Consider the following 24,122-nt stretch of genomic DNA (forward strand, 5'->3'; position numbering starts at 1 on the left):
GGGTGGTATAGCCAGGAAATCCTAAGATTGTCTGGCAGCCTGAAACTCTAGCTCTTTTTGTGGTGAGCTAGGTTTATTTTTGGGCTAAGAGCTGTGACTGACCCAAGGTCACCCAGCTGGCTTCAAGTGGAGGAGTGGGGAATCAAACCCGGTTCTCCAGAGTAGAGTCCGCTGCTCTTAACCACTACACCAAACTGGCTCTCAAGAGATCATAAGAGAAGCCATATTTGATCAGACCAACGGCCCATCTAGTCCAACCCTCTTGCAGGACAAAGAGCAGAAGGCTTCACAATCACACAAACAAAAAACAATAGAGAATTAATGATTTTTAGGCATGTCACCAATTGTCTTAGGCTACATACTTAAGAAAAATTTGGAAGTGGGGTTTTGTTTTTGTTTTTTGGTTCATTGGTTAAATTAAATACTTTTGCACCACCTAAAAGAAAAGCACCTCCAATTCATCAATTAACAGGTATTTATTTTGGGGGAAAGACTAATGAAAATACTATTTAAAAAGAGTCAAGGCCTGTAGCACCTTAATTACCAACAATATTTGCCAGGGTGTAAGCTTTTGAGAATCAAAGTGCCCTTGGTCACAGAGAAGTAGGATGAATCTTTTACCTGTGCCTAGATCAAGGCAGGTAGCTGTGTTTGTCTGTAGCAGAGTCCAGGAGCACCTTAAAGACTAGCAAAATTTGCGGCAGGGGAGGAGCTTATATGAGTCACTTGCTCACTTCTTCAGCTACATCTGAAGAACACAGATATATTCAGATACATACCTGAAGAAATGAACAGTAACTCACAAAGCTCATCCCTTGCTACAGATTTTGTTAGTCTTTAAGGTGCCATTGGTAACAGTTAATGCTACAAGGGTCAAGCTACAGCAGATAGATAATATCAAAATAAATATTATATAGTGTTCTCAATGGTAAAATTAAAAACACAACACCGGAATATCAGGCTGCATTAGAGTCAGAACAAACTTTACAAAGGCTGTAATAATTTCCCAGACAAAGCTGACGGACATGTCAAACGACCAACACAAGGCCATGTGTGTTTTGGCCTCTAGGGTCTTTTTCAGTGGTCAGTAATAGATACTTAAAAAAAAAAAACACATCCAAAAAATGCTATATATCAATCCTGACCAGGTGTTGTTAGCTCATATATTGTGTGGTAAGATGTAGACTGATAAAGCAGGCCATGGATCTATTCACATGATAACTGCATTCACACACAAATCTTCATTCAGGCCCTGTGTTTCTAATTTTACTATTGCGTACACCATATAACGAATATTTATTTTCATATCATTTTATCTGCTGTAGCTTGACCTTTGTAGCATTATCAGCATATTTCGGGTTGAGTGGTTTCCCCGTCCCTTCTTTTTCTACTGGTATCTGTACCTGAATCCGAGCAAGGGAACTTTGACTCAGGGAATATTATACCCTGGAAAATCTTATTGGTCTTTTAAGGTGGTGCTACGGGACTCCAGCCTTATTCTTCCAGGCAGACCAATGGAGCTATCCACCTGAAACCTGTTTAAAAAGATGTTGCCTATCTACCTGGCCACATACGGAGACCCAGCGGCGGCAGAGGGAGGACACTTAAAGAGGAACTAGGGGGAAAAACTTTATTCCCCCCCCCCCCCCCCCATAAAGGTTCAGTAAGGAAGGTCCCCGTTCCCATCGCCGAGGAAGCGAGCTCTAGTCCACAAAGCCTTTTGTTGGGACAAAAACGGGTTAATCTTTAAGGGGCCACACAAGACTCCTGCATAGACAACCCTCCCCCCCCCCCCCCCCTTTTGCTGCGGATCGAAAAGAGCTCAGAATGAAAACGGCGGGGATCGGGAAGCCAGGGGGAAGGAGGATCCGTTGGCAACAATGAATCAGGGAATTCAAGCTGGTTCTCTCCTGGGAGCGAAGGAGAAGAGAGGCATCATTTTTTGGGGGGGGGGGACCCCGCCATCCCTAATATCCCCGATTGCTTTTTTGTTGTTGTTTTCTTGCACAAAATCTCAGTCTCCTCCCGCCATCCCATAAATCCACCCCCTTTATTTATAAAGCTCACCGCTCCCACGTGGACGCCAGCCAGCAGCTGAGAAATTCAAAATGCAGTGTCTAGGGAAGAGGAGGAGCGAGTCTATGGTTTCGAAGGCAAGAAAGGACCGGCCCGCTGCAATGCATGCATGCAGGCGCCCTCCATGTTCCCACGCCTCTCCAGGAATCCCGGACTCTCCTGTTTTAACCCTTGGGGGGGCCCGGCTCAGGCTGAAAGAGAACTTTGAATCGTCTTCCCAAAGGGAAAGCCCCCAGAAAAGGAAACGCCCCCCCCACTTGTGTATTTCTGTTTTCTGTTCCTTGGCCCTCTTCCTTTAACAATAGAATCGACACAGCAGATTTGTGTTTTGTTCCCTGACTGGGATTGCCAATCTCCAGGCGGGGGCTGGAGTTCTCCCGGAATTATAACTGACCGGCAGATTACAGAGATCAGTTCCCCGCAGGGGGGTAGGCTTCTCAATTTCCTGGGGGCTGAATTTGGTCCAGGCCAACACTCAGTAACTGAAATCCTGATGTAAAATTATAAAATTTAGCAACCCAACATAGGATCACAGTTTAGAAGCCATTGTAAAAATCATAATCTTACATAAGAACATGAGAGAAGCCATGTTGGATCAGGTCAATGGCCCATCCAGCCCAAACTCTTTCACACATTGGCCAAAAATACCAGGTGCCATCAGGAGGTCCACCAGTGGGGCCAGAGCTCCAGAAGCCCTCCCACAATTGCCCTCCAAGCACCAAGAATACAGAGAGAACTGCCCCAGACAGAGTGTTCCCTCCATACTCTGCAGCTAATAGTCAGTGATGGACCTCTGCTCCAGATGTTTATCCAGTTGTCCCCTCTTGAAGCGGTCTATGCTTGTAGCCACCACCACTTCCTGCAGCAGTGAATTCCACCTGTTAATGACTCTTTGGGTGAAGAAGTACCAGTTTGGTGTAGTGGTTAAGTGTGCGGACTCTAATCTGGGAGAACCGGGTTTGATTCCCCACTCCTCCACTTGCACCTGCTGATGTGACCTTGGGTCAGTCACAAGCTCTGGCACAGCTGTCCTTGAAAAAGAGCCGTTTGTGTCAGAGTTCTCTCAGCCCCACCCACCTCACAGGGTGTCTGTTGTGAGGAGGGGAAGGGAAAGGAGTTTGTAAGCCGCTCTGAGACACCTTTGGGTAGTGAAGGGCGGGGTATAAATCCAATCTCTTCTTCTTCTTCTTTTGATCTGTTCTAAGCCTACTGCTCATTAATTTCATAGAGTACCCACAAGTTCTTGTATTGTGAGAAAGGGAGAAAAGAACTTCTTTCTTTACCTTCCCTATCCCATGCATAACTTTGTCAAACTCTGTCATCCAAAGGAGAGGTCTAACTCTGTAAAAGGCAGGTTCATTTAGGGAGGGGACCATGGTTCTGTTTTAGGGCGTCTGTTTGGCATGCATAAGAAGAGAAGAGATTGGTTTTATACCCCGCCTTTCACTACCTAAAGGTGTCTCAGAGCAGTTTACAATCCTTTCCCCTTCCCCTCCCCACAACAGGCACCCTGTGAGGTAGGTGGGGCTGAGAGAGCTCTGACAGAAACTGCCCTTTAGAGAATAGCTCTGAAAGAACTTATGACTGACCCAAGGTCATGCCAGCAGCTGCATGTGAAGGAGTGGGGAATCAAACCTGATTCTCCCAGATTAGAGTCCACACTCCTAACCACTATACCAAACTGGTTCAAGCCCTGGCATCGCCAGCTGAACGGATGAGGTAGCTGGTGATGTGAAAGGCCTCCACCTGAGATCCTGGAGAGACACTGTCAGTTTGAGCACACAAGACAGAACATGGTGGACCAAGGGTCTGTTCTAGTATAAGGCAGCATCATGTGTCATGTGGGGCTTTCCTAAAGTAATAATTATGGCAGTGTGTGTAGTATAGCCAGGAAATCCAAAAATTGTCTGGCAGTCAGAAGTTCTAGCTCTTTTAGTATTATGTACCCCTAGGTGGAGAGCTAGACTTTATTTTTAAGGCAAGAGACGTTTCAGAGGTCTGATCCAGCACACAGCTTTTCTTAAGTCAAGGCAGCCAGCTTACCAGCAATAATTTTACAGATGCAGAAGAAAACAAGAGGAAGTGCCTCATTAATACCCACACAGCGATCATTTTATTGGTTGAATTAAACTCCACATACCCCCTCTGTGCCTCAGAAGCAGTAATCATTCAAACAAACATACCTCAGTTTGCAGTATAAAACCCGGTAACATGAACGGTTGAAAATACATTTTTAGGCTTTTTACTAAACTGTTGAAGAAGATCTTTCTTTCCAAGAACAAAACACACACCAACGCAAAGCCGGGGGGGGGCCGAAAGGCGGGGGGGGGGGGGGACAATGTTTAAGAGCGACACGAAGTGACAAGACATGTTTCCACTGGACTCAACTGTGGTTTTTTAAAAGGGGACTGTCTGAAGAGCAGTTTATTCAGAAATAGCACAGTACATTCAAGAAGCTTCAGAGCTGGGTATCTGCATCAATGTGAGAGGCGAGTTCCCCATTTCTGTCCATTGTGCAGTCACTGGCTTTGTTGTTCCCCTTCCTCTAGTTTGAAACAGTGTGCGTTAGGGAACACCAAGTTCTTTGGGAGCTTTCTAAAGGTTTCCCACTTGGGGTGGCGTGACAATGCTTTCCTGACAAAGAACTGACCACCGTGTATAACTCCAAGGGACAGATAGATTCGGGGGGGGGGGGTAGCTGCGTTGGTCCGAAGCAGCAGAACGAAGTTTGAGTCCAGTGGCACCTTTAAGACCAACAAAGTTTAATTCTGAGCTTTTGTATCTGAAGAAGTGTGCGTGCACATGAAAGCTTATGCCTTGAATAAAACTTTGTTGATCTTATAGGTGCCACTGGGCTCAAACTTTGTTCCGAGGGACAGGTGTGTTTCAAGACGTCACCTGCAGTTAAGATTCCAGAGAGATCAAGCCTAAAAGGATTATTGTGGCACCTTCTAAAACTAACATGTCATTAGTGTAGCTTATGCTGTTGCATGGAGTATTCCCCCCCCCCCGAATTGTGGGAGGGGGAAATTTGGAATCCACCCCTCCAAATGTTCTCCTCCAGGATCGTGTAGGATCTCAGGGTTGATTTTGCCTTCCTCTCAGAGGTTTGCATTTTGTGTGCAAGCTGATCTTCTCTCCCTCCTCTCCCCCCCTTAACTTAGTTGTTCTTAAGTTTTCACATCAGCTGAAGCACACTCAGCCCTGATTCAGACTTTGGGTGGTGGTGGTGGGGTTCTCTGTCTTTGTTAATGGATAAAGTCATATCCTTCTGCACACCAGGAAATCCCCCTGCTTTGCCTGGTTTTGCTGGTTCAGTGAAGCTGATTTAACACACACACACACATACCCCGAAGTACACAGGAACCCAATATTACACATGAGCCCAAATAGGATGACATCGAGCTCCCTGATAAATTCATAGTGCATCAATTTAATGTAAACTTCTCCCTTTGTGGAGCAGTGAATTTTAGGTCAAGGACGGACACAGAAAAGGTGGCGTCCATAAACCAGTGGGAGAACATTGCAGGCTCCCAGGATCCTTTGCTGCTGACCAAAAGGACACCATTCATCATCAAAGGAATTTCAAAGGGCAACTCCAGTGTGAAACTGCTGAATTGGAATTCATCAGGAAGCTTGATGCTCCATGAAAACGTCATGCCAGTTTTTCAGACGCCGCAAGACTCTTCCTTCAGTCCAAATGATGAGGCCTTCAAGGCTCAGCTTGTGTAAGCTGAGTGTATGTCCAAGCATGGTTCCCAGAATCCTTTGCTATCCAAACAGTGGAAAGGAAAGTGGCTTTCACCATCCACTACTCAAATGCTCAACACATCCTTGTTGAATTTTAAACCCTTGTTTCTGCAGCCTCCTGCTCACTCTGTTCTGAAAAGCTTCCAGTCCACCCCACTGGGACTTTTCAACATCTAATGGAAGCAGGATCACAAAATTTGTTCAGGAATTGAAATTTCAAAAGCTTGGCCAAGCCCTGGCCAGGTGGGCAGAGAGAGTTTGGGTGAGATTTCTTGGTCCAGGATAAGTCCTGTACCATAACATCTCTCCTCAGCTGACCATCCTGAGATGAAGCCAACTACAATCTGAACACACAACCAGCCAGATACCAGATTATGAGCCTATTTGCTTTGGAAAGGCTGTGGATAAGTAGTACGGTGTACACTATGCACATGGAAGGTCCCTGGTTCATTAGAAAAGGGATCCTAGGCCCTAGAGAGGCACTGCCAGAGAGATGGGGTGGCTGAGTACCTGCTTTGTATTCCAGAAGTTCTAGGTTTCAGAAGATAAGAGCCCTGCTGGACTCAGACCAGTGGTCCATCTAGCTCAGCATCCCATCTCACACAGTGGCCAACCAGCTGCTTTGAAGGACCAACAACAGGACACAGAGGACAAGAGATGTACCTGATGGTACTGGTATTCAGAGGTGGACTGCCTCTGAATGGGGAAGTTCCATTCAGTCACCATCAGTGTTCCCTCTAAGCTGAGTTAGCGTGAGCTAGCTCACAGGTTTTTAGCCTCTGGCTCACACATTCTTGTCTTAGCTCAAGAAGGAGGGCTCCAGAGCAAACTAATTTATGCAGTAGCCAAATCGCTCACTCACAACTTAAATGCCAGTAGCTCACAAGGTAGAATTTTTGCTCACAAGACTCCACAGCTTAGAGGGAACATTGGTCACCATGGCTAGTAGCCACCAGTGGATCTCTCCTCCATGAGTCTGTCTAACCCACTTTTAAAGCTATCTCTGCTTGAGTGGCCATCAGTACCTCCACTGGCAGAGAATCCCACAATTTAATTACTCACTGTGTAAAGGAGTATTTCGTTTTGTCAGTCTCTGGCGTCACCATTTAAAATTATTTCATGGAGCTAGTGTAGGAAACACACCAGAAAAGTGGGGGAAACCCCAACCCAAAAACAGAATTATGTACGAAGGAGGTTGGACAGAAACAATATAAAAATGAAAGAAACGAATAAACCAGTTTATTGTATAGTGCACTTAAGATACACAATTAAAAACATACCCCTTACATTTGGCCTCTAGAAGGAAAGCCACTGGACTAAGCAGTCCTCAAAGTACAATTTATAGAACGACTGAACATCCCAGAGTTGGTGATATACAAACAAGACCAGAATCACAATGAACAAGACCGAGTGCACTGTATAATAAATGGATTTATTGTGCGCCATTCATTTCCATATTGTTTCTGCAAGTGTAGGAAAGACACTTCTCTTCATGACACCCCGAGAGGAAAAATCCTTCTCTGGCATGGCAGATACCTGACAGAGCCCCTCCCGTTCAGAGCAGACCAGAGTGAACTAGATGGATGAATGTACAAATTAGCTTTGGGTAAACAGACCTGGCCATAAACCACAGGTAGGGTACCAGCTTTGCATGTGGATGGCTCCATGTTCAACCCCTGGAGTCTCCCCTTAATCTTTCTCTGCCCAAGACCCTGGATAGCATTTGCCAGTCAGAGGAGGCAACGCCCAGCTAGAGGGCCAATCATCCTATTCAATATTATGTACTTAAGTGCTGTCAAGTCACAAGTGATTTATGGACACTCCAGCAAGGGGCTTTCTAGGCAAATGAGGAGCAGGTGTGGTTTGCCATGGCCTTGCTCTGCAGAGTTTTCCTGGATGGTCCCCCACCCAAGTACCGACCCTACTTAGCTTCCGAGACGTGTCAAAATTGGGCTACACTGTGCCACTTTCCCTCCCCCTATTCAGTATTAGAGGAGCTGTGGTGGCTCAAGTGGTTAAGATGCTGAACTGCAGGCTGTGGAAGGTTGGTAGTTCAGCAGTTCGAGACCCGAGTGTGCCGCATGATAGAGTGAGCTCCCGTCTCTAGTTCCAGCTCCTGCCAACCTAGCAGTTCGAAAGCAAGAAATTGCAAGTAGATAAATAGGGACCACTTCGGTGGGAAGGTAACAGCGTTCCGTGCGCCTCGGTGTTTAGTCATGCCGGCCACATGACCACGGAAAATGTCTTCGGACAGCGCCGGCTCTTCGACTTTGAAACGGAGACGAGCACCGCAACCCTAGAGTCGGACTCGACTGGCTTTCGAGCAAGGGGACCTTTACCTTTTATTCAGTATTAGACTGTTTCATGAATGAACGTCACAGGGAGACGAGGGGGAAACAGTTCTTCAAATCGACTTCCCTCCTTGAGTTCTAGCCAAACATTTCCCCAACTGTCGAAGCTTTTAGATTCCTCTGTTAACCTTTTTTTAAAAAATAAAGTGCCGAAATAGGCTGGGTGCTGTTCAAGGACCTTGCTTACAGACTTAAGGTCTAGTAAAGGGAAAGGCATTGGAGCGAGAGAAGGAAAAAAGGAGAGGAGACAAAGTAGATTTTCCAGGAGCTGCTGGAAGACGGAAGGTGCCATATCCCGGCAATAGGCAGGAAACAAGGGCCCTTTCTGTGTTCAGCCTTTACTCCAGAGTTTCCCAGCCCTCGAGCTGGCACGCCTTTGATTTGTCTTTCTTGCTTTCTTTTCTGCATGTGTTAGTTTTCAGTGGATGTTGGTACCAGAAACTCCATTCTATATGGATTATTCTTACTGTGGTTTCCTGACTGAAAAAGTGTGACAGCACAATGTTTGTGGCCATGCAAGAAAGGTTTGCATGGACTAGCAGCAAGAAAAAGTTGTTTCTCTTCCTTTCTGCAGAGTTCATCTAAAGGAGGAGGAGGAGGAGGAGATTGGATGTATACCCCGCCCTTCACTTGGAGTCTCAGAGCGGCTCACAAACTCCTTTTCCCTTCCCCCTCCCCACAACAGACACCCTGTGAGGTAGGTGGGGCTGAGAGAACTCTGACACAAACTGCTCTTTTCCAAGGACAGCTGTGCCAGAGCTTGTGACAGACCCAAGGTCACATCAGCAGGTGCAAGCGGAGGAGTGGGGAATCAAACCCGGCTCTACCAGAATAGAGTCCGCACACTTAACCACTACACCAAACAACTGTGATTGTTAAACGTTTGACCCAGCAGCCAATCTGTTCACGTGCGAATTATCGTCTGGGAAAAACCAAGGGAAGGCAATCCTCCTTGGGAAATTGCAGTTCTTAAGATTAGAATTTTACCCAATAAAATTATAATAATGCATCTGAGTAGAACTTTATTTGATTCAAAAAGCAACAGGAAAAAAACCTGGATGGGCAAGTTCACGGCGTCAAATGACACATATAGTAAGCAAATGAAGTATAGGACAGTGCCACCTCCTGTTCTACTATTATCATCAAGGCGTTTATACTCCTCCTGCAAACGGTCAGAGGGCAGAAACAGGGGAGGGGAAGTGGGCGGCATTTAAAGGCAGGCAGAAACACTTCTACTTTAGCATTCTGAAATCGGATCAGAGCTAAGAAAGGCAGCAAAACAAGTTTTGAGAAAAGCGGGACGAAAGCGTGCCGAAAGCGGTCTGACTATTGATTCCTGTTGAGACAGATGCAGAAACAACAACAGAAACCCTGCAACAAACCTGAAGTGAAAGCAGGATGGAATGCAGAAGAGAAGGATGTGCTCCGAATTCATGGCTAAATACAAACGCAGAAAGGGCCAAGGACAGAGACACTCCCTGAAGAATCCCAGAATGCAAGGAACGAGAGCCAGAAGCTCAAACTGAACAGAACTATCAAGAGACAACGGAAGGAATGTATCAACCAGTCTCAATGGGGCACATTCTAGCACTGTGTTAAGGAATGTGCCTTGGCGCAACCCCGTTTTTCAAGACTGGGATGGGACTAGGAATAGTGCCCCCCCCCCCTTCCAGAGGCAAAGCTGGCCCCCTCGGACGCCTTTGCTGGTAGTTCGCAAGAGCTGGGAGGAGGAGAACATCTGGATCAAAGGTGTCACATTGGAAATGATTCACCCCCCACCCTGGCACTCACTGGGTGGCACAACATCTAACACAACCTGCGTTTTAACTGAAATGTCTCACTTGGTCCACAGATTCAAATGTTTTCACTGCTCTCCTCAGTGGGTTCATTAATGGAGAAGAACGAAGATATGCACTTAATTTTTCCCCATAATACAGACATTCGTTTCTCTTCCCACCTTGTATCTTTGGCCTACTGAGACACTGCAAGTCACGAAAGGAAGTTCTCCACTAGTGTCAGCGTCTCTGTTTTCTTCTCACAGGAATGGGTCCTCTGATGTCTGATAAGGTTTGATCTCTGGCAGAAACCCTGCCCACAGTCTGTGCATCTATGTGGCTTCTCCCCTGTGTGGATTCTCTGGTGAACGATCAGATGTGCCCTCTGACTGAAACCCTGGCCGCACTCGGAACATTTATGCGGCTTCTCCCCTGTGTGGATTCTCTGGTGTACCACAAGGTGTGTTCTCTGACTGAAACTCTGGCCACAGTCCGAGCATGTATAGGGCTTCTCGCCTGTGTGGATTCGCTGGTGTCGGATGAGGTTGGATCTCTGACTGAAGCTCTGCCCACAGTGGATGCATTTATGGGGCTTCTCTCCCGTGTGGATTCTTTGATGAATGACCAGGTGTGCTTCCCATGCGAAGCTCTGCCCACAGTCTGAACATTTAAATGGCTTCTCTCTCATATGGACTTTCTGGTGAGCAATGAGGTTTTTCCTCCGATTAAACTTCTTCCCACAAATGGTACATTTATGAGGCTCCTCACCAGCGTGGATTTTCTGATGTCTGATGAAGTTTGATTGCCAGTTGAAAATTTTCCCACACTTCAGACATTCATATGGGTTTTCTCCTATACCAATTCTCTCGCATCTACTATGAATCAATCTCTGATGGATTCCTTCCCCATAATCTGAGTTTGTACACGATGTCTTCCCTTCTATATGCAACTTCTGATGTTTAATGAGGTGTGGGCTCTGACGAAAGCTCTTCCCACAGTCGGAACATTTGAAAGGTTTCTCCCCTGTGTGGATTCTTTGATGGCTAATGAGGTTAGTTCTCTGATTGAACCTTTTCCCACAGTCTAAGCATTTGTGTGGCTTCTCTCTAGTGTGGATGCTCTGATGTCTAAGAAGGTTCCCCCTTCTTGAAAACATTTTATCACACCTGAAACATTTGTATGGATTTTCTCCTGGGAGTATTCTTTCATGTCTAATACGATTTGGCCTCTGATTATATATATGCTCCTCTGTATGAATCTTCTGGTGTTTAATGAGGTTGGATTTCTGACCAAAGCTCTTGCCACAGTCGCAGCATATATACGGTTTTTCTCCCGTGTGGATTCTATAGTGTCTGACAAGGTTGGATCTCTGGCTAAAGTTTTGCCCACATTCTGCACATTTATGTGGCTTCTCTCCTGTGTGCAATCTCTCGTGTATGATGAGATGTGCCCTCCACCTGAAGCTTTTCCCACAGGCTGGACATTTATAAGGTTTCTCTCCCGTGTGGATTCTCTGATGTGCATTAAGGTTCGTCCTCTGGTTGAACCTCTTGCCGCATTCTGAGCATTTATGAGGTTTATCTTTTGTGTGGATGCTCTGGTGTCGGAGAAGGTTACCTCTCCGGGAAAAGATTTTCCCACACTTAAAACATATACATGGGTTTTCTCCTGTGTGGATTTTCTCAAGTTTACTGCAGTTCAACTTCTGGTTGAACTTCTTCCCACAAGCTGACCGTCTGTACAATTTGTCACTTGAGTGCACACTCTGATGTTTGATAAGGTTCGATTTCTGTGTGAAGCTCTTCCCACACTCCAAGCATTTGTATGGCTTCTCTCCTGTGTGGATCCTCTGGTGCCTGACGAGATTGGAGATCTGACTAAAGCTCTGCCCGCAGTCTACACAGAAATGCGGTTTCTCCCCTGTGTGGATTCTCTGATGGATGATAAGGTTTGCACTCCGGCTAAAGCTCTTGCCACAGTCTGTACATGGATAAGGCTTTTCCCCAGTATGGAAACTCTGGTGTCTGATAAAGCTAGTTTCCCAGTTAAAGCTTTTCCCACATTTAAAACACTGATACTTCTTTTCTCCCATGTGGGTTCTCTGGTGCCTATTTAAGTTTGATTTTTGGGTAAAAGCTTTCCCGCACATATTGCACATGTGCCTTCTTTTTCCTCCGCATGTTCCGTCCTGGAATGCAATTTCGTCCAGATTACCACTCTGGCAAAGGATGGGCTTGTTCTTTCTCTTGTCGATTTGTCTCCCCTCGTCCCACCTTGGTCCCTCCGGATTCCCAAAGTTCTCTGCCATGTCTTGAAGCTCAGTTCTTTCCAACGGAACCTCAAACGATGGTCTTTTGGTCTCCCACCCATCACCTGCCGGAACAGAGAGAGAGAAAACCTTGTAATTTTTTTTAAGGAGAGGTGAAACCCGAAAATTAGGAAAGTGGCATATTTGCTGCTCTGGAGAAGCCATAAGAACATAAGAAGAGCCCTGCTGGATCCGACCAGTGGTCCATCTAGTCCAGCATCCTGTTTCACACAGTGGGCAAAGAGAGCCAGTTTGGTGTACTGATTAAGTGCATGGACTCTAATCTGGGAGAACCGGGTTTGATTCCCCACTCCTCCACTTGCACCTGCTGGATGACCTTTGGCAAGCCGTAGTTCTGATAAGAGCTGTTCTTGAAAAAGAGCAGTTTTGACAGAAACTGCTCTTTTTCAAGAACAGCTCTTATCAGAACTTCTCTCAGCCCCACCTACCTCACAGGGTGTCTGTTGTGGGGAGGGAAAGGAGTTTGTAAGCTGCTCTGAGACACCTTTGGGTAGTGAAGGGCGGGGTATAAATCCAATCTCTTCCTCCTCCTCCCAGTTCCTGTGGATGGCCAATAACAGGGCAAAAAGGCCAAAGCCTTCCCCTGATGTTGCCTCCTGGCTCTGGGATTCAGAGGATGACTGTCTCTGAATGTGGAGGTTCCCCTCAGTTACCGTGGCTAGTAGCCATTGATAGACTTATCCTCCATTAACCTATCTAATCCCCTTTTAAAGCTATTTATTCCTGTGGCCATCACTACATCCTCTGGTAGCGAATTCCCACATTTTAACCACTCTCCCTCAGACAGGGGACGATAAGAAGACAACAACATAAGAAAAGCCCTGCTGGATCAGACCAATGGTCCATCTATTCCAGCATCCTGTCTCACACAGTGGCCAATCAGATACCCTGGAGAGTGAAACAAACAGGGCATAGAGGCCAAAGCCTTCCTCTGATGCTGACTCCTGGCACTAGCAGTCACGAGGTTTATTCCCTCTGAACATGGAGGTTCCTTTAAGTCACCATGAACAGTAGCCACTGACAGACCTGTCCTCTATGAATCTGTCCAATCCCCTTTTAAAGCTGTCTGTGCCTGTGGCCGTCACTACATCCTCTGCCAGCAAATTCCACATTTTAATCACTCATTGGGAAACACGGTATTTCCTTGTGTTTGTCCCGAATCTACTGCCCATGAACTTCACTGGAAGCCAAAACAATTCATCCCCTAGTTTAGGTAAAGATTTATACTCCACCTTTTACAATAGTCACTTTTGATGCCTTCTCAAGAGTTACTAAAATCGATCACATTTTTATCCCACTGTTCCTCCAATGAGCACAGGGATTTCTCCTCCGCCTTTTATTTTCAAAACAACCCTGTAAGGTAGGCTGGACAGTGTAACTGACCCAAGGTCACCCAGGGAGCTTCATGGCTGAGCCAGGTATCTGAATGCAAGTCTCTCCAGTCCTACAGTGGCAGGCTAACAACTACCCCACACCACCTCTATAAAGCACTGGGAGAAGGAAACATGGTCCTTGAGCTGTAATGTGTAGTCAGTGCTGGAACTTATAACTTCCTCTATTTATCGTCTGTCTCACTGTTCCTCTAAAGAGCTCAGAACAGCTTGCGGTGTTCTCCCTTTTTCCACTTTATTCTCACAACCTCCCTGCAAGACAGACTAGAGAGGGAGGGGGGAGGAAGGGAGACGGATACAAATCCCCATGCAGGCCTGACCTCAAGCCCGTCACCCTCAACCTAGCCCATCTCACAGGATCGTTGTGAGGGGGGGGAATGGGAGAAGAGACGTGTGTAACACCTTGAGGAAAAGTGGGTTTAAAAATGCAACAGAAGAAGCAAAGAATGGTGCTAGGGCCAGTTGACTTACATGGCTTTCAAAACAGGATGAGAGAAGTTTGATCTATCCGTGGCTACTGGCCAGGTTAGCTTAAATGGAACTTCTGTGTTCAGGTGTGAAAGTTTGCTCCTTTGGTGTAGTGGTCAAGTGTGCGGACTCCATTCTGGGAGAACCGGGTTTGATTCCCCACTCCAGCTTTGCCTCTGGAAGAGGGGGCACCTGACTGGATGACCTTGGGCAAGCCGTAGTTCTGATAAGGGCTGTTCTTGAAAAAGAGCAGTTTGTGTCAGAGCTCTCTCAGCCCCACCTACCTCACAGGGTGTCTGTTGTGGGGAGGGGAAGGGAAAGGAGTTTGTAATCCGCTCTGAGACACCTTTGGGTAGTGAAGGGCGGGGTATAAATCCAATCTCCTCTTCTTCTTTTCTTGTGACGTTTGAGCAGGTCTGGATAAAAAGCATTCCGCTATTGTTGCTTTTGGATTTATTCCCTAGGGGACCAACAGACCTACCTGCAATTTTTGATTAATGTTACTGACAAGTCTGTGGCACCCTTGGAATTCTGAGCAGGGGTAGTGAGCACCTCCCCAAAATGGCTGCCACCGGAACCAGAGCCAGACTCAAAATGGCTGCCACAAGAGGTGAAGCCAAATGGAATGCCTCCCCTCCTCACATCTCCTTGGAGGAAGGAAAGCCTGAGGGAAGCATGGAACCACATACTGACTAGACTAAGGAAAGACCAGAGGCTTAGCAATCCTCCTGATCTTCTCGTGGAAAACCCTTTCATTTGAATGAAGGCAGCCAATAACAAGGCCCGCCTTCCAATGGCCAGCTGGTGCCAGGGAAAGTACTGATGGACGCCTTGTTGGAGAGCCCTGTCACAGAACATCCAAATTTGTATTCCAAAACATGTGGGGCACAGACAATTCTCACCTAGCAAGCCGGCGCCTTCTGAGCCCTCCTGCTTGATTTCTTGGGAGGGATGCCCGTCCACCGTGCCTGACAGAGCCTCGTCTTCCCTTGAGAAACTCATGGCCTCCTCCTCAAATTCTTCCAGAACCTGCAAGGCAAGAAATGAGACGCACGGAAGGTAGACAGTGTCATGGCCTGGCCCACAGATCTCTAGGACAGTGTCTGTGAGCAGGATGGCCCCACCCTGTAAGTCTCGTTGTAGCCAAAACCCACCGAACGTGGACTGTTAAGGGGGAAGTCTCTAGTCCTCTTTGAGGAGAAAGACGGTTTGTCAGCTCAAGCCTGGCTCGGGTCCCGTGGGAGAGAGCTATACCACACCAGCCCCCCAACTGCTGAAACTTGTTCATTCCGTGACTGAAGGGTCAACAGGCCCAAATGGGGGGGCCAGTCAACAGCATGCGAGAAAGCTTGGCATAGCGGACAGAATGCTGGACTAGGACCCTGGGAGATCCGGGTTCAAATCCCCACTTCTAACACAGACGCCTGCTGGGTGATCATCACAAACTCTTAGCCTGGCCTACCCCACAGGGTTGTTGCTGTGAGAGAGCAGAGGAGGGGGGGGGAACATGTTCTAAGCCAGTTTTAGCCTCAACTGGGTGGAAAAGAGGGATATGAATAAATAAATGCAATTTTATTTCCTCAGTTTTTTTCTCAATATGTTGAAAAATCTCAAATTTTGTCAGTTTCCCTAGAGCTTTGGGTTAGGTAATGGGGCTCCGGGGAAAACCAAGCCCTGCTCAGGCTACCTGAGGCTGTTTTGTGGGGCTGAGCGAAAAGGTGTTGGCGGTCTTTCATGGCACCCCCCACTTTGGGCAGCTCCTGTAAAACGAGCAGAAAAATTCATCCATCCAGACTGTTGGCCAAATATCCTGCTCAGACCCTGATTGGCATCTGTGACATCACCGTGCAGCAGAATCCGATTGGCTCTGTAGCATCATCAGGAACAGAGAGCCTGCCTCCTGTCCCCAATCTGATTGGGCTTCATTACTGCTATTCATTTTTATCCCGCCCTTCCTTCAGGGAACTCTGGGCATCACGCTTGCAGGCTTGTCCCAGTTTGTGTTCACAATAACCGTGTGAGATAGATTAGGTGGAGTGAGTCTAACTCACTCAGTTGGCAAGTAGAGAGTCCAGGACTAACCAGGCCAAGGCACAGAACAAGTACGCTGTGCCAGGTCACTTGTGATCACATCCCGAAGCCGTATTGGGATATACAGCAATAGGATCTCCGCCAGCGTGATCCCTGACTGGCTGGGACCACCTTAAAAAGAATACCATTTAAGAAGACAAAGAAATAACTGTTGCTGAAGGGGCAGTTCAGTGGCAGAACCAGCAGCAACTAATCACGAGTGGTGAACATAAGCAAAAGGTGGTTTCGTACAACTTTTCTACCTGCTGCCTTTTTATCTTACCTGTCTTCTGAGAAGCTCAGGCATGGTATAAATGATCCTCCCCTTTTCTGTGTTACCCTCACAACAACAAAAAAAGGGGAGGGGAACGTAATCCAAAGAAGATCAGAATGTATAGGCCCAAATCAATGCTCCCTCTAAGCTGTGGAGTCTTGTGAGCAAAACTTCTACTTTGTGAGCTACTGGCTTTAAAGTTGTGAGCGAGCGATTGGGCTGCTGCATAACTTAGTTTGCTCTGGGCCCTTCCTGAGCTGAGACAAAAATGTGTGAGCCAGAGGCTAAAAAACTGTGAGCTAGCTCACACAAACTCAGCTTAGAGGGAACACTGGGCCCAATAATTCTAGAGTCAGATGGGTAGCTGTGTTGGTCTGAAACAACAGAACAACATCTCAGCCTAGTGGCAACTTTAAGACCAATGAAGTTTAATTCTGGGTATAAGCTTTTGTGGGCATGCACACTTCAGATAGACAAACAACCCAGGATCACAGTGTAAAAGGACAGAAACTGAACAGCAACAGGACCAGACCTTCTCCTGACGTTGCCTCCCAGATCTGGGCACAGGGGCTGAGGCCTTCTGCTGTTGTTCCCTCCTGGCACTGGGCAGAGAGGCTGAGGCCTTCTGCTGATTTTCCCTCCTGGCACTGGGCAGAGAGGCTGAGGCCTTCTGCTGATTTTCCCTCCTGGCACTGGGCAGAGAGGCTGAGGCCTTCTGCTGATTTCCCCTCCTGGCACTGGGCAGAGAGGCTGAGGCCTTCTGCTGATTTTCCCTCCTGGCACTGGGGTTCACAGGCCGACTGCCTCTGAATATGAAGGTTCTCTTTTGTCACTATGGCTAGTGGCCACACTGATAAGACGCATCCTCCATGCACCTATCTAATCCCCCTTTACAGCTGTCTATGCCTCTGGCCATCTCTACATCCTCTGGCAGCAAATTCCGCAGTTGAAGCACTCACTGTATAAAGAAGTATTTCCTTTTGTGTGTCCTGAATTTACCACCCATCAGCTTCACTGGATGCCCCCGAGTTCTAGCATTTCGCAACAGGGGGAAAAATTCTGTCTGTCCACTCTTTCTACTCCATGCTTAATTTTGTAAATCTCAACCATTTCCCCCCTTAGCCCTAGTTTTCCTAGACCGGAAAGTCACAGAAATCTTCAGTCTTTCTCCAAAGGAAAAGTGCTCCGACCCCCTTGTAATCTTGCCTGCCCTCTCCTGTACTCCTTCGGATCCAAGAGACACAAAACGAGCTCACCTCCTGCTTCCACTGCTCAGCTTCCTGCTGCCGCAGCAGGAAGTCTTCCGCCAGGGCCACCGCTTCAGCGAAGGTCTCTGGGCTGCCTTCCCTCACCCAGCTCTGGATCTCCTCGGGCAAAGTGGCCAGGAACTGCTCCAAGAGGATCAGGTCTACGATCTGCTCCTTGGTGCGCATCTCGGGCTTCAGCCACCTCAGGCAGAGCTTGCGGAGCTGAAGGCCAACCTCCCGAGGCCCCGAGGCCTCCTGGTAGCAGAACCAGCGGAAGCGCTGCCGCCACATCTCTGTGCTGAGGGCCTGGTCACCCGGAGCCTCACCCTTCACGTCCCCGTGATCTGCTTTCCCTCCAGTCACATCAACTTTTGGGGATCCTTCCCTCAGGTCTGGAAGAAGTCCACTTGTCGCCTCTGGCATGGTGGACGTTTCCGGGGGAACCAGGAAGGTGACCCCTGGGAGCTGCGGGGGGCCCCATCCCGAATAAGGAGCCTGGACCGTCCTCTGAAATTCCTGCCACTGGGCTTCCCAGCACTGCGATAACAACCTGTCATCTGTCTCCCGTTCAGACTGCTTTGCTGTCGCCCAGCTCAGACACTCTCCGACGGCTCCAACCTGGGAAACGTGAGGGGCTTTCCTGGATCTTCTCGGACCCTCAGACGGAGAGTTGCCGAGTGGGTCTAGGTCCTCCATTTTCACTCCCTTCTCTATCGTGACTTCAAGGCCCGCCAAGGTCACTTCTCGCTCGGCGGCCATTCCTTGCTTCGCTCAGTTCAAGCCTCTCCCTTCCCGCACAGGCGGCAAAACGTCTGCCCGCCGAGGCTCAGGCCATTCTGACTGGTGGCTCTGACAGCATTCCAAAGTTGTCGCAGACCCTGGGCAAATCCGGAGCTCCCCAGAGCTTGGCGGTGTTCCCCGGCCTTCCCTCGATCGAGAAGATGTCTGGATCCCTGGAGAGTAAAGACACAAACCAAATGGAAAACTCAATGGCCAAGGACCCCTCTGATTTTTTCTCCTGCTGAGCAGAGCAGTTCACATCCTGGGCAGAACAGAACTGCTGTCATCTTAAAATGGGCAACGGGCAGTGCAAGACTGAGGGGGGCTTCCCGTGTTAATGAGCGGTTGCTCACGCACACAGCTTAGAGGGATGCTGGCCCTAGTACAAAAACCCATGGTTCCCACTGCTTGGAACCACTTCGGCTCCAGCAGTGAATTACTCCCTGTCCAGTATTACAGAAGGAGAGCGGAAGCTGCTATGTGGGCACAATGGCTCAGATACTCAAGAAAAAGAGGAGGAGAAGGAGGAGGAGGAGGAGATTGGATTTATACTCCGTCCTTCACTCGGAGTCTCAGAGCAGCTTACAAAATCCTTCCCTTCCCCACAACAGGCCCCCTGTGAGGTAGGTGGGGCAGAGAGCTCTGACAGAAACTGCTCTTTTCCAAGAACAGCTGTGCCAGAACGATGGCTTGTCCAAGGTCATCCAGCAGCTGTGAGTGGAGTGGGGAATCAAAGCCAGTTCTCCCAGATTAGAGTCTGCACACTTAACCACTATACCAAACTGACTCCCGCCCCATATACTCAAACCTGGGATTTGGTGACCAGGTAAGATAAGGCTCTGAAGAAGACTAGTTGGTTTTTATACCCTGATTTTCTCTACCCAAAGGAGTCTCAAAGCGGCTTACAATCACCTTCCAGTTAGTGTATAAGCCAATTGGTGTAGTGGTTAAGAGTGGCAGACTCTACTCTGGAGAACTGGGTTTGAGCCAGTTTGGTGTAGTGGCTAAGTGCACGGACTCTAATCTGGGAGAACCGGGTTTGATTCCCCACTCCTCCACTTGCACCTGCTGATGTGACCTTGGGTCAGTCACAAGCTCTGGCACAGCTGTCCTTGGAAAAGAGCAGTTTGTGTCAGAGTTCTCTCAGCCCCACCCACCTCACAGGGTGTCTGTTGTGGGGAGGGGAAGGGAAAGGAGTCTGAGACTCCAAGTGAAGGGCGGGGTATACATCCAATCTCCTCTTCTCTTCTTCTACTCTGGAGAACTGGGTTTGATTCCCCACTCCTCCACATGAAGCCAGCTGGGTGACCTTGGGCCAGTTGCAGTTCCTTCAGAGCTATTCTCTCAGGTGCAGTTTCTGTCAGAGCTCTCTCAGCCCCACCTACCTCACAGGGTGTCTGTTGTGGGGAGGGGAAGAAGACTGTAAGCCACTCTGAGACTCCTTTGGGCAGTGAAGGGTGGGGTATAAAAACCAACTCTTCTTCCCTTCCTCTCCCCACAACAGGCACCTTTGTGAAGCAGGTGGGGCTGAGAGAGTTCTGAGAGAACAGTGACTGTCCCAAGGTCACCCAGCTGGCTTCATGTGGAGGAGTGGAGAATCAAACATGGTTCTCTAGATTAGCGTCTACCACTCTTAACCACTATGCCGTGCTGGCTCTCTCGCCACCATCGCCCTGGTGGAATCTCAGCCACAAACTCAGAGAGGCCTTAGACTAGAGGGGTCCCTAGTAGAGTGCCTATGGGTGCCATGTTGCCCCTCAAGACTTTCTCTGATGCCCAAGTGATTGTAGAGACTGGGCCAGGCCAGGTGGAGCTTTTGCCCAGCAGGGCTTCTTACTGGCCCTCGGAGGTGTGACTAGCTGTGCAGACTTAAAAACAAAGAGACATCGCTTTGGCGACAGCTGCCACAACACCACAAGGATCTTCACAGCATGACCAATACCATTTGAGGAAGTTCTACCCCATCTTGCACTGACACTTTGTTGTTGTACTGTATTGTTTTATGGTTTTAGACGGTTTTATCTGTTTTAATTCTGGCACTTGTGCCTCGTTGTTAGCCGCCCTGAGCCTTCGGGGAGGGCGGGATATAAATCCAAAAATAAATAAATACATAAATGACCGAAGGAAAGATGTGTATAAGTGAGAAAACACTTTTAAACAATGTGTCCCTTTAAAAAAGCTTGCTGTTAAGCAAAACTTCTGCTTGAAATGTTGAGGAGTTACTACCAGAGTTCTCCCTGACATTTGGCTCTGCCTCTTGTGGCAGCCAATTTTTGTTTAGCTCCGCCTCTTCCAGCAGCCATTTTGTGGTTATGCCCACCATGCTGTGTTAGGATTCCGAAGGTGCCCACAGACCCAAAAGGTTTGGGCGGCCCTGCCTTAGACAAAGTCTCTCAGCCTCAACACACACTCCCCACTACCATAATATGAAGATAATCCTAATGGCCTGCCTTACGGGGATATTATCAAGATCATAAGAAAATTATGTTTAAAGTGCTTGGAAAGTGCTATAGAAATGCCAGGTTTTTATTATTATGTTCCCTGTTGTGTGGCAGTCTTGTCACACATGAAATTTCTTTTTCTATACAGGAGGTACTTTATTGAAGACATTTGTAGCCTGCCTGCCTCCAAACCAGGGACTCGTGGCATGCTTCTCACTCTGAAGCTGGTCTCCCTACCACTGCCAAACTCCAATCTCTTCCCAGTGCCAAATCTCATTCTCAAAGCACTGACAGCCCCTTCTTCCAACCATACAATCATACACATACGTACACATACCTTATCGACCCACTCTGAGGGCATAGCTGGGCACAGAGTATTGCCACGGGTCTCAGAGGGTTTGCTGTGGGTCATAAGAACATAAGCCCTGCTGGATCACCTCAGTGGTCCACCTAGTCCAGCATCCTGCCTCACACAGTGGCCAACCAGTTCCTCTGGACGGCCAACAACAGGGCATAGAGGCCGAGGCCTTCCCTGGATGTTGCCTCCGGCCTCTGGATGTGGAGGTTCCCCTCAGTCACTGTGGCTAGCAGCCATTGATAGACTTATCCTCCCTGAATCTATCTAATCCCCTTTTAAAGCTGTTTATTCCTGTGGCCATCACTACAGAAGAGAAGGGACTGCCCTGCTGGCATTTTTTCCTGCTCCACTCTACCCTCCTCAAACTCTAAGGGTGATCATTACGTCTGCCACCATGCAAGTTTTAACCTACAGGAGAGGGAACACCTCGGCCGTTCTCCCTTCTTGACAGGATTATTCAACACACATAAATCTCTGAGGGGTTTAGGGGGCTAATAGTGCAGACCTCAAAACCTTTTCCCCAGGAGGAGGCCCCACTGAATAGACCTGAGTAGGCCTCTTGTCCACTTTGGGTTGCCCTCTTACGCACTCAACTTGATAGTCCAGCTCAAGGTGGTGAAGTTATAAAACAGACTCTCAAAATAACATATAACCCCTAAGATCAAGATGGGTAGCTGTGATAGTCTGTCTATAGCAGTAGAAAAGAGCAAGAGCCCAGTAGTACCTTAAGGACTAACAAAATTTGTGGCAGGGGAGGAACGTTCATGAGTCACCACTCGCTTCTTCAGATGCCCACATACTTGGAGGACCATATGGTCCTTCAAATATGCACGTATCTGGAAAACTGAGCAATGACTCACGAAAGCTCATTCCCTGCCACAACTTTTGTTAGTCTTTAAGGTGCTCCTGGACTCTTGCTCTTTTCTGCTGATATCATCCCTAAGTCATCTAGCTACTATCAGTTGAAAACACACAAGGCTGCCTTATACTGATTCAGACACTTTGTCCATCGAGGTCATTATTATCTAAGACTGGCAGGAGCTCTCCAGGGTCTCAGGCTAAGGTCTTTCCCATCATTGACTACCTGAACTGGAGATCCCTGGGATTGTACTTGGGACCTTCTGCATGCCAAGCAGATGCTCTACCATGGAGCCACGGTCTCTTCCCTGTTATCATACTGTTTTAGGCACCAGGCAAAACCTTCTTTAAAACCCAGGCTTTTATTTATTGGCTTTATGTACAGCCTGCTTTTCTTGCTGAGATGCAAGGCAGATTACAGAAACATTAATAATAATTTATTTCTTTATTTACTTCATTTATATCACACTTTTCTCCCTAGAGGGGACCCAAGTGGCTTATATAATTCTTCTCTCCTCCATTTTATCCTCACAACAACCCTGTGAGGTAGATTGGGCTGAGTGTCCTTGACTAGCCCAAGGTCACCCAGTATATTTCCCTGGAGGAGTGGGGATTCGAACCTGGGACTCCCAGATCCTAGTGTGACACTCCAGCCATGGCATCACAGTGGCTTTATCTTATTGGCTGCATTAGGGCCTGCTTCTGACCTGAGATTTGGTTTAAGGATTTATTGTTACAATGCTCAGTGGTTGTTTTAGGTTGTCTTTGTGCCTGTGGATTTTTTGGGATTATTTTATTTTATTTGATTTATATACTGCCCTCCCCTCAATTTGGGGCTCAGGGCAGTTGACAACTATATTTTGTTGTTCAGTCGCACAGTCGAGTCCAACTCTTTGCGACCCCATGGACCAGATCCCGCCAGGCCCTCCTGTCTTCCGCCATCCTCTGAAGTTGGCTCAATTTCATGTTCGTTGCATCTATGACCCAGATAATGAAATACTTTGGCCACCCAATGAGAAGGGAGCGCTCGCTGGAGAAGACCCTGATGCTGGGAAAGATTGAAGGTCAAAGAAGACGGGGACGGCAAAGGATGAGATGGTTAGACAGCTATATACAATTCCAATAAATACGACGCACACACAGAATAAAATTTAAAAACAGCAAAAGTAGTGATATCAAACTAAAATAATTTAGAGAGATAATGTATACGTTTTTTAAAAAAATTATTTTGAGGTATTTTTTTAAAACTTGGAGGAGTACTCTGAAGAAATGGCATATAAATTCCCCAAGTAAACAAGTAATAAATAAGATTTCTATCCCTCTCTTACTTCTTTCCTCACAGCAGGACACATGAAAATGCCTTCTAGTGAATCAGACCTTTGGTCCATCCAAGTCAGTATTGTCTACTCAGACTGGCAGCAGCTATCCTGGGTCTCAGGCAGAGGTCTTTCACATCACCTACTGCCTGGTCCCTTTTTAGCTGGAGACGCTGGGGGTTGAACCTGGGACCTTCTGCAAATGGCCTGTAGCTGAAAGCTTATTTGCCTTGTATGCCGAAGATTGCTGGCTCAGCTCCTCGCATCTCCTGCTGAAAAAGATGCTTGGCAGTTCAGAAAGACCTTTCTCTAGCTAAAGCTCTGGAGGAATGCTGCCTGTTGCAGAGGACACAATTTGGAGTTAAATGGTCTCACTCTGCATAAAGGGGAGCTGTAAATTCAGAGACAAATCCCAGAGGCCTTTCTGAAATGCAGATACAAGATGGAACTGGGGTATGTGCACACACATACAGATTCCAGCAACCAGAAGAAAGCGACGAGGATGATCAGGGGTTTGGAGATTGAGGAAAGGCTGAGGGCCTTGGGAATGTTTAGTTTGGAGAAGAGGAGATTGGGGGAGGGGGGCATGATTGCTCTCTTTAAATATTTGAAAGGCTGTCATTTGGAGGAGGACAAGG

The 24,122-nt window shown here is 47.7% G+C and overlaps 1 protein-coding gene across 1 annotated transcript; it reads right to left on the bottom strand.

Annotated features, from left to right (window-relative positions):
* Positions 1–9,847: 9,847 nt before the first annotated feature.
* LOC107119261 (zinc finger protein 585A-like) lies at positions 9,848–18,490 on the bottom strand. Its single transcript, XM_015421727.1, has 3 exons — positions 17,741–18,490; positions 15,043–15,169; positions 9,848–12,325 (listed from the first exon to the last, which is right to left on the bottom strand). The coding sequence occupies exons 1-3, from the start codon at positions 18,488–18,490 to the stop codon at positions 10,167–10,169; spliced, it is 3,036 nt and encodes a 1,011-aa protein (XP_015277213.1). The 3' UTR covers positions 9,848–10,166.
* Positions 18,491–24,122: the final 5,632 nt, after the last annotated feature.

Source organism: Gekko japonicus, unplaced genomic scaffold, assembly GCF_001447785.1.
Source record: "Gekko japonicus isolate JY-2015 unplaced genomic scaffold, Gekko_japonicus_V1.1 scaffold3326, whole genome shotgun sequence".
Lineage (NCBI taxonomy): Eukaryota > Metazoa > Chordata > Lepidosauria > Squamata > Gekkonidae > Gekko > Gekko japonicus.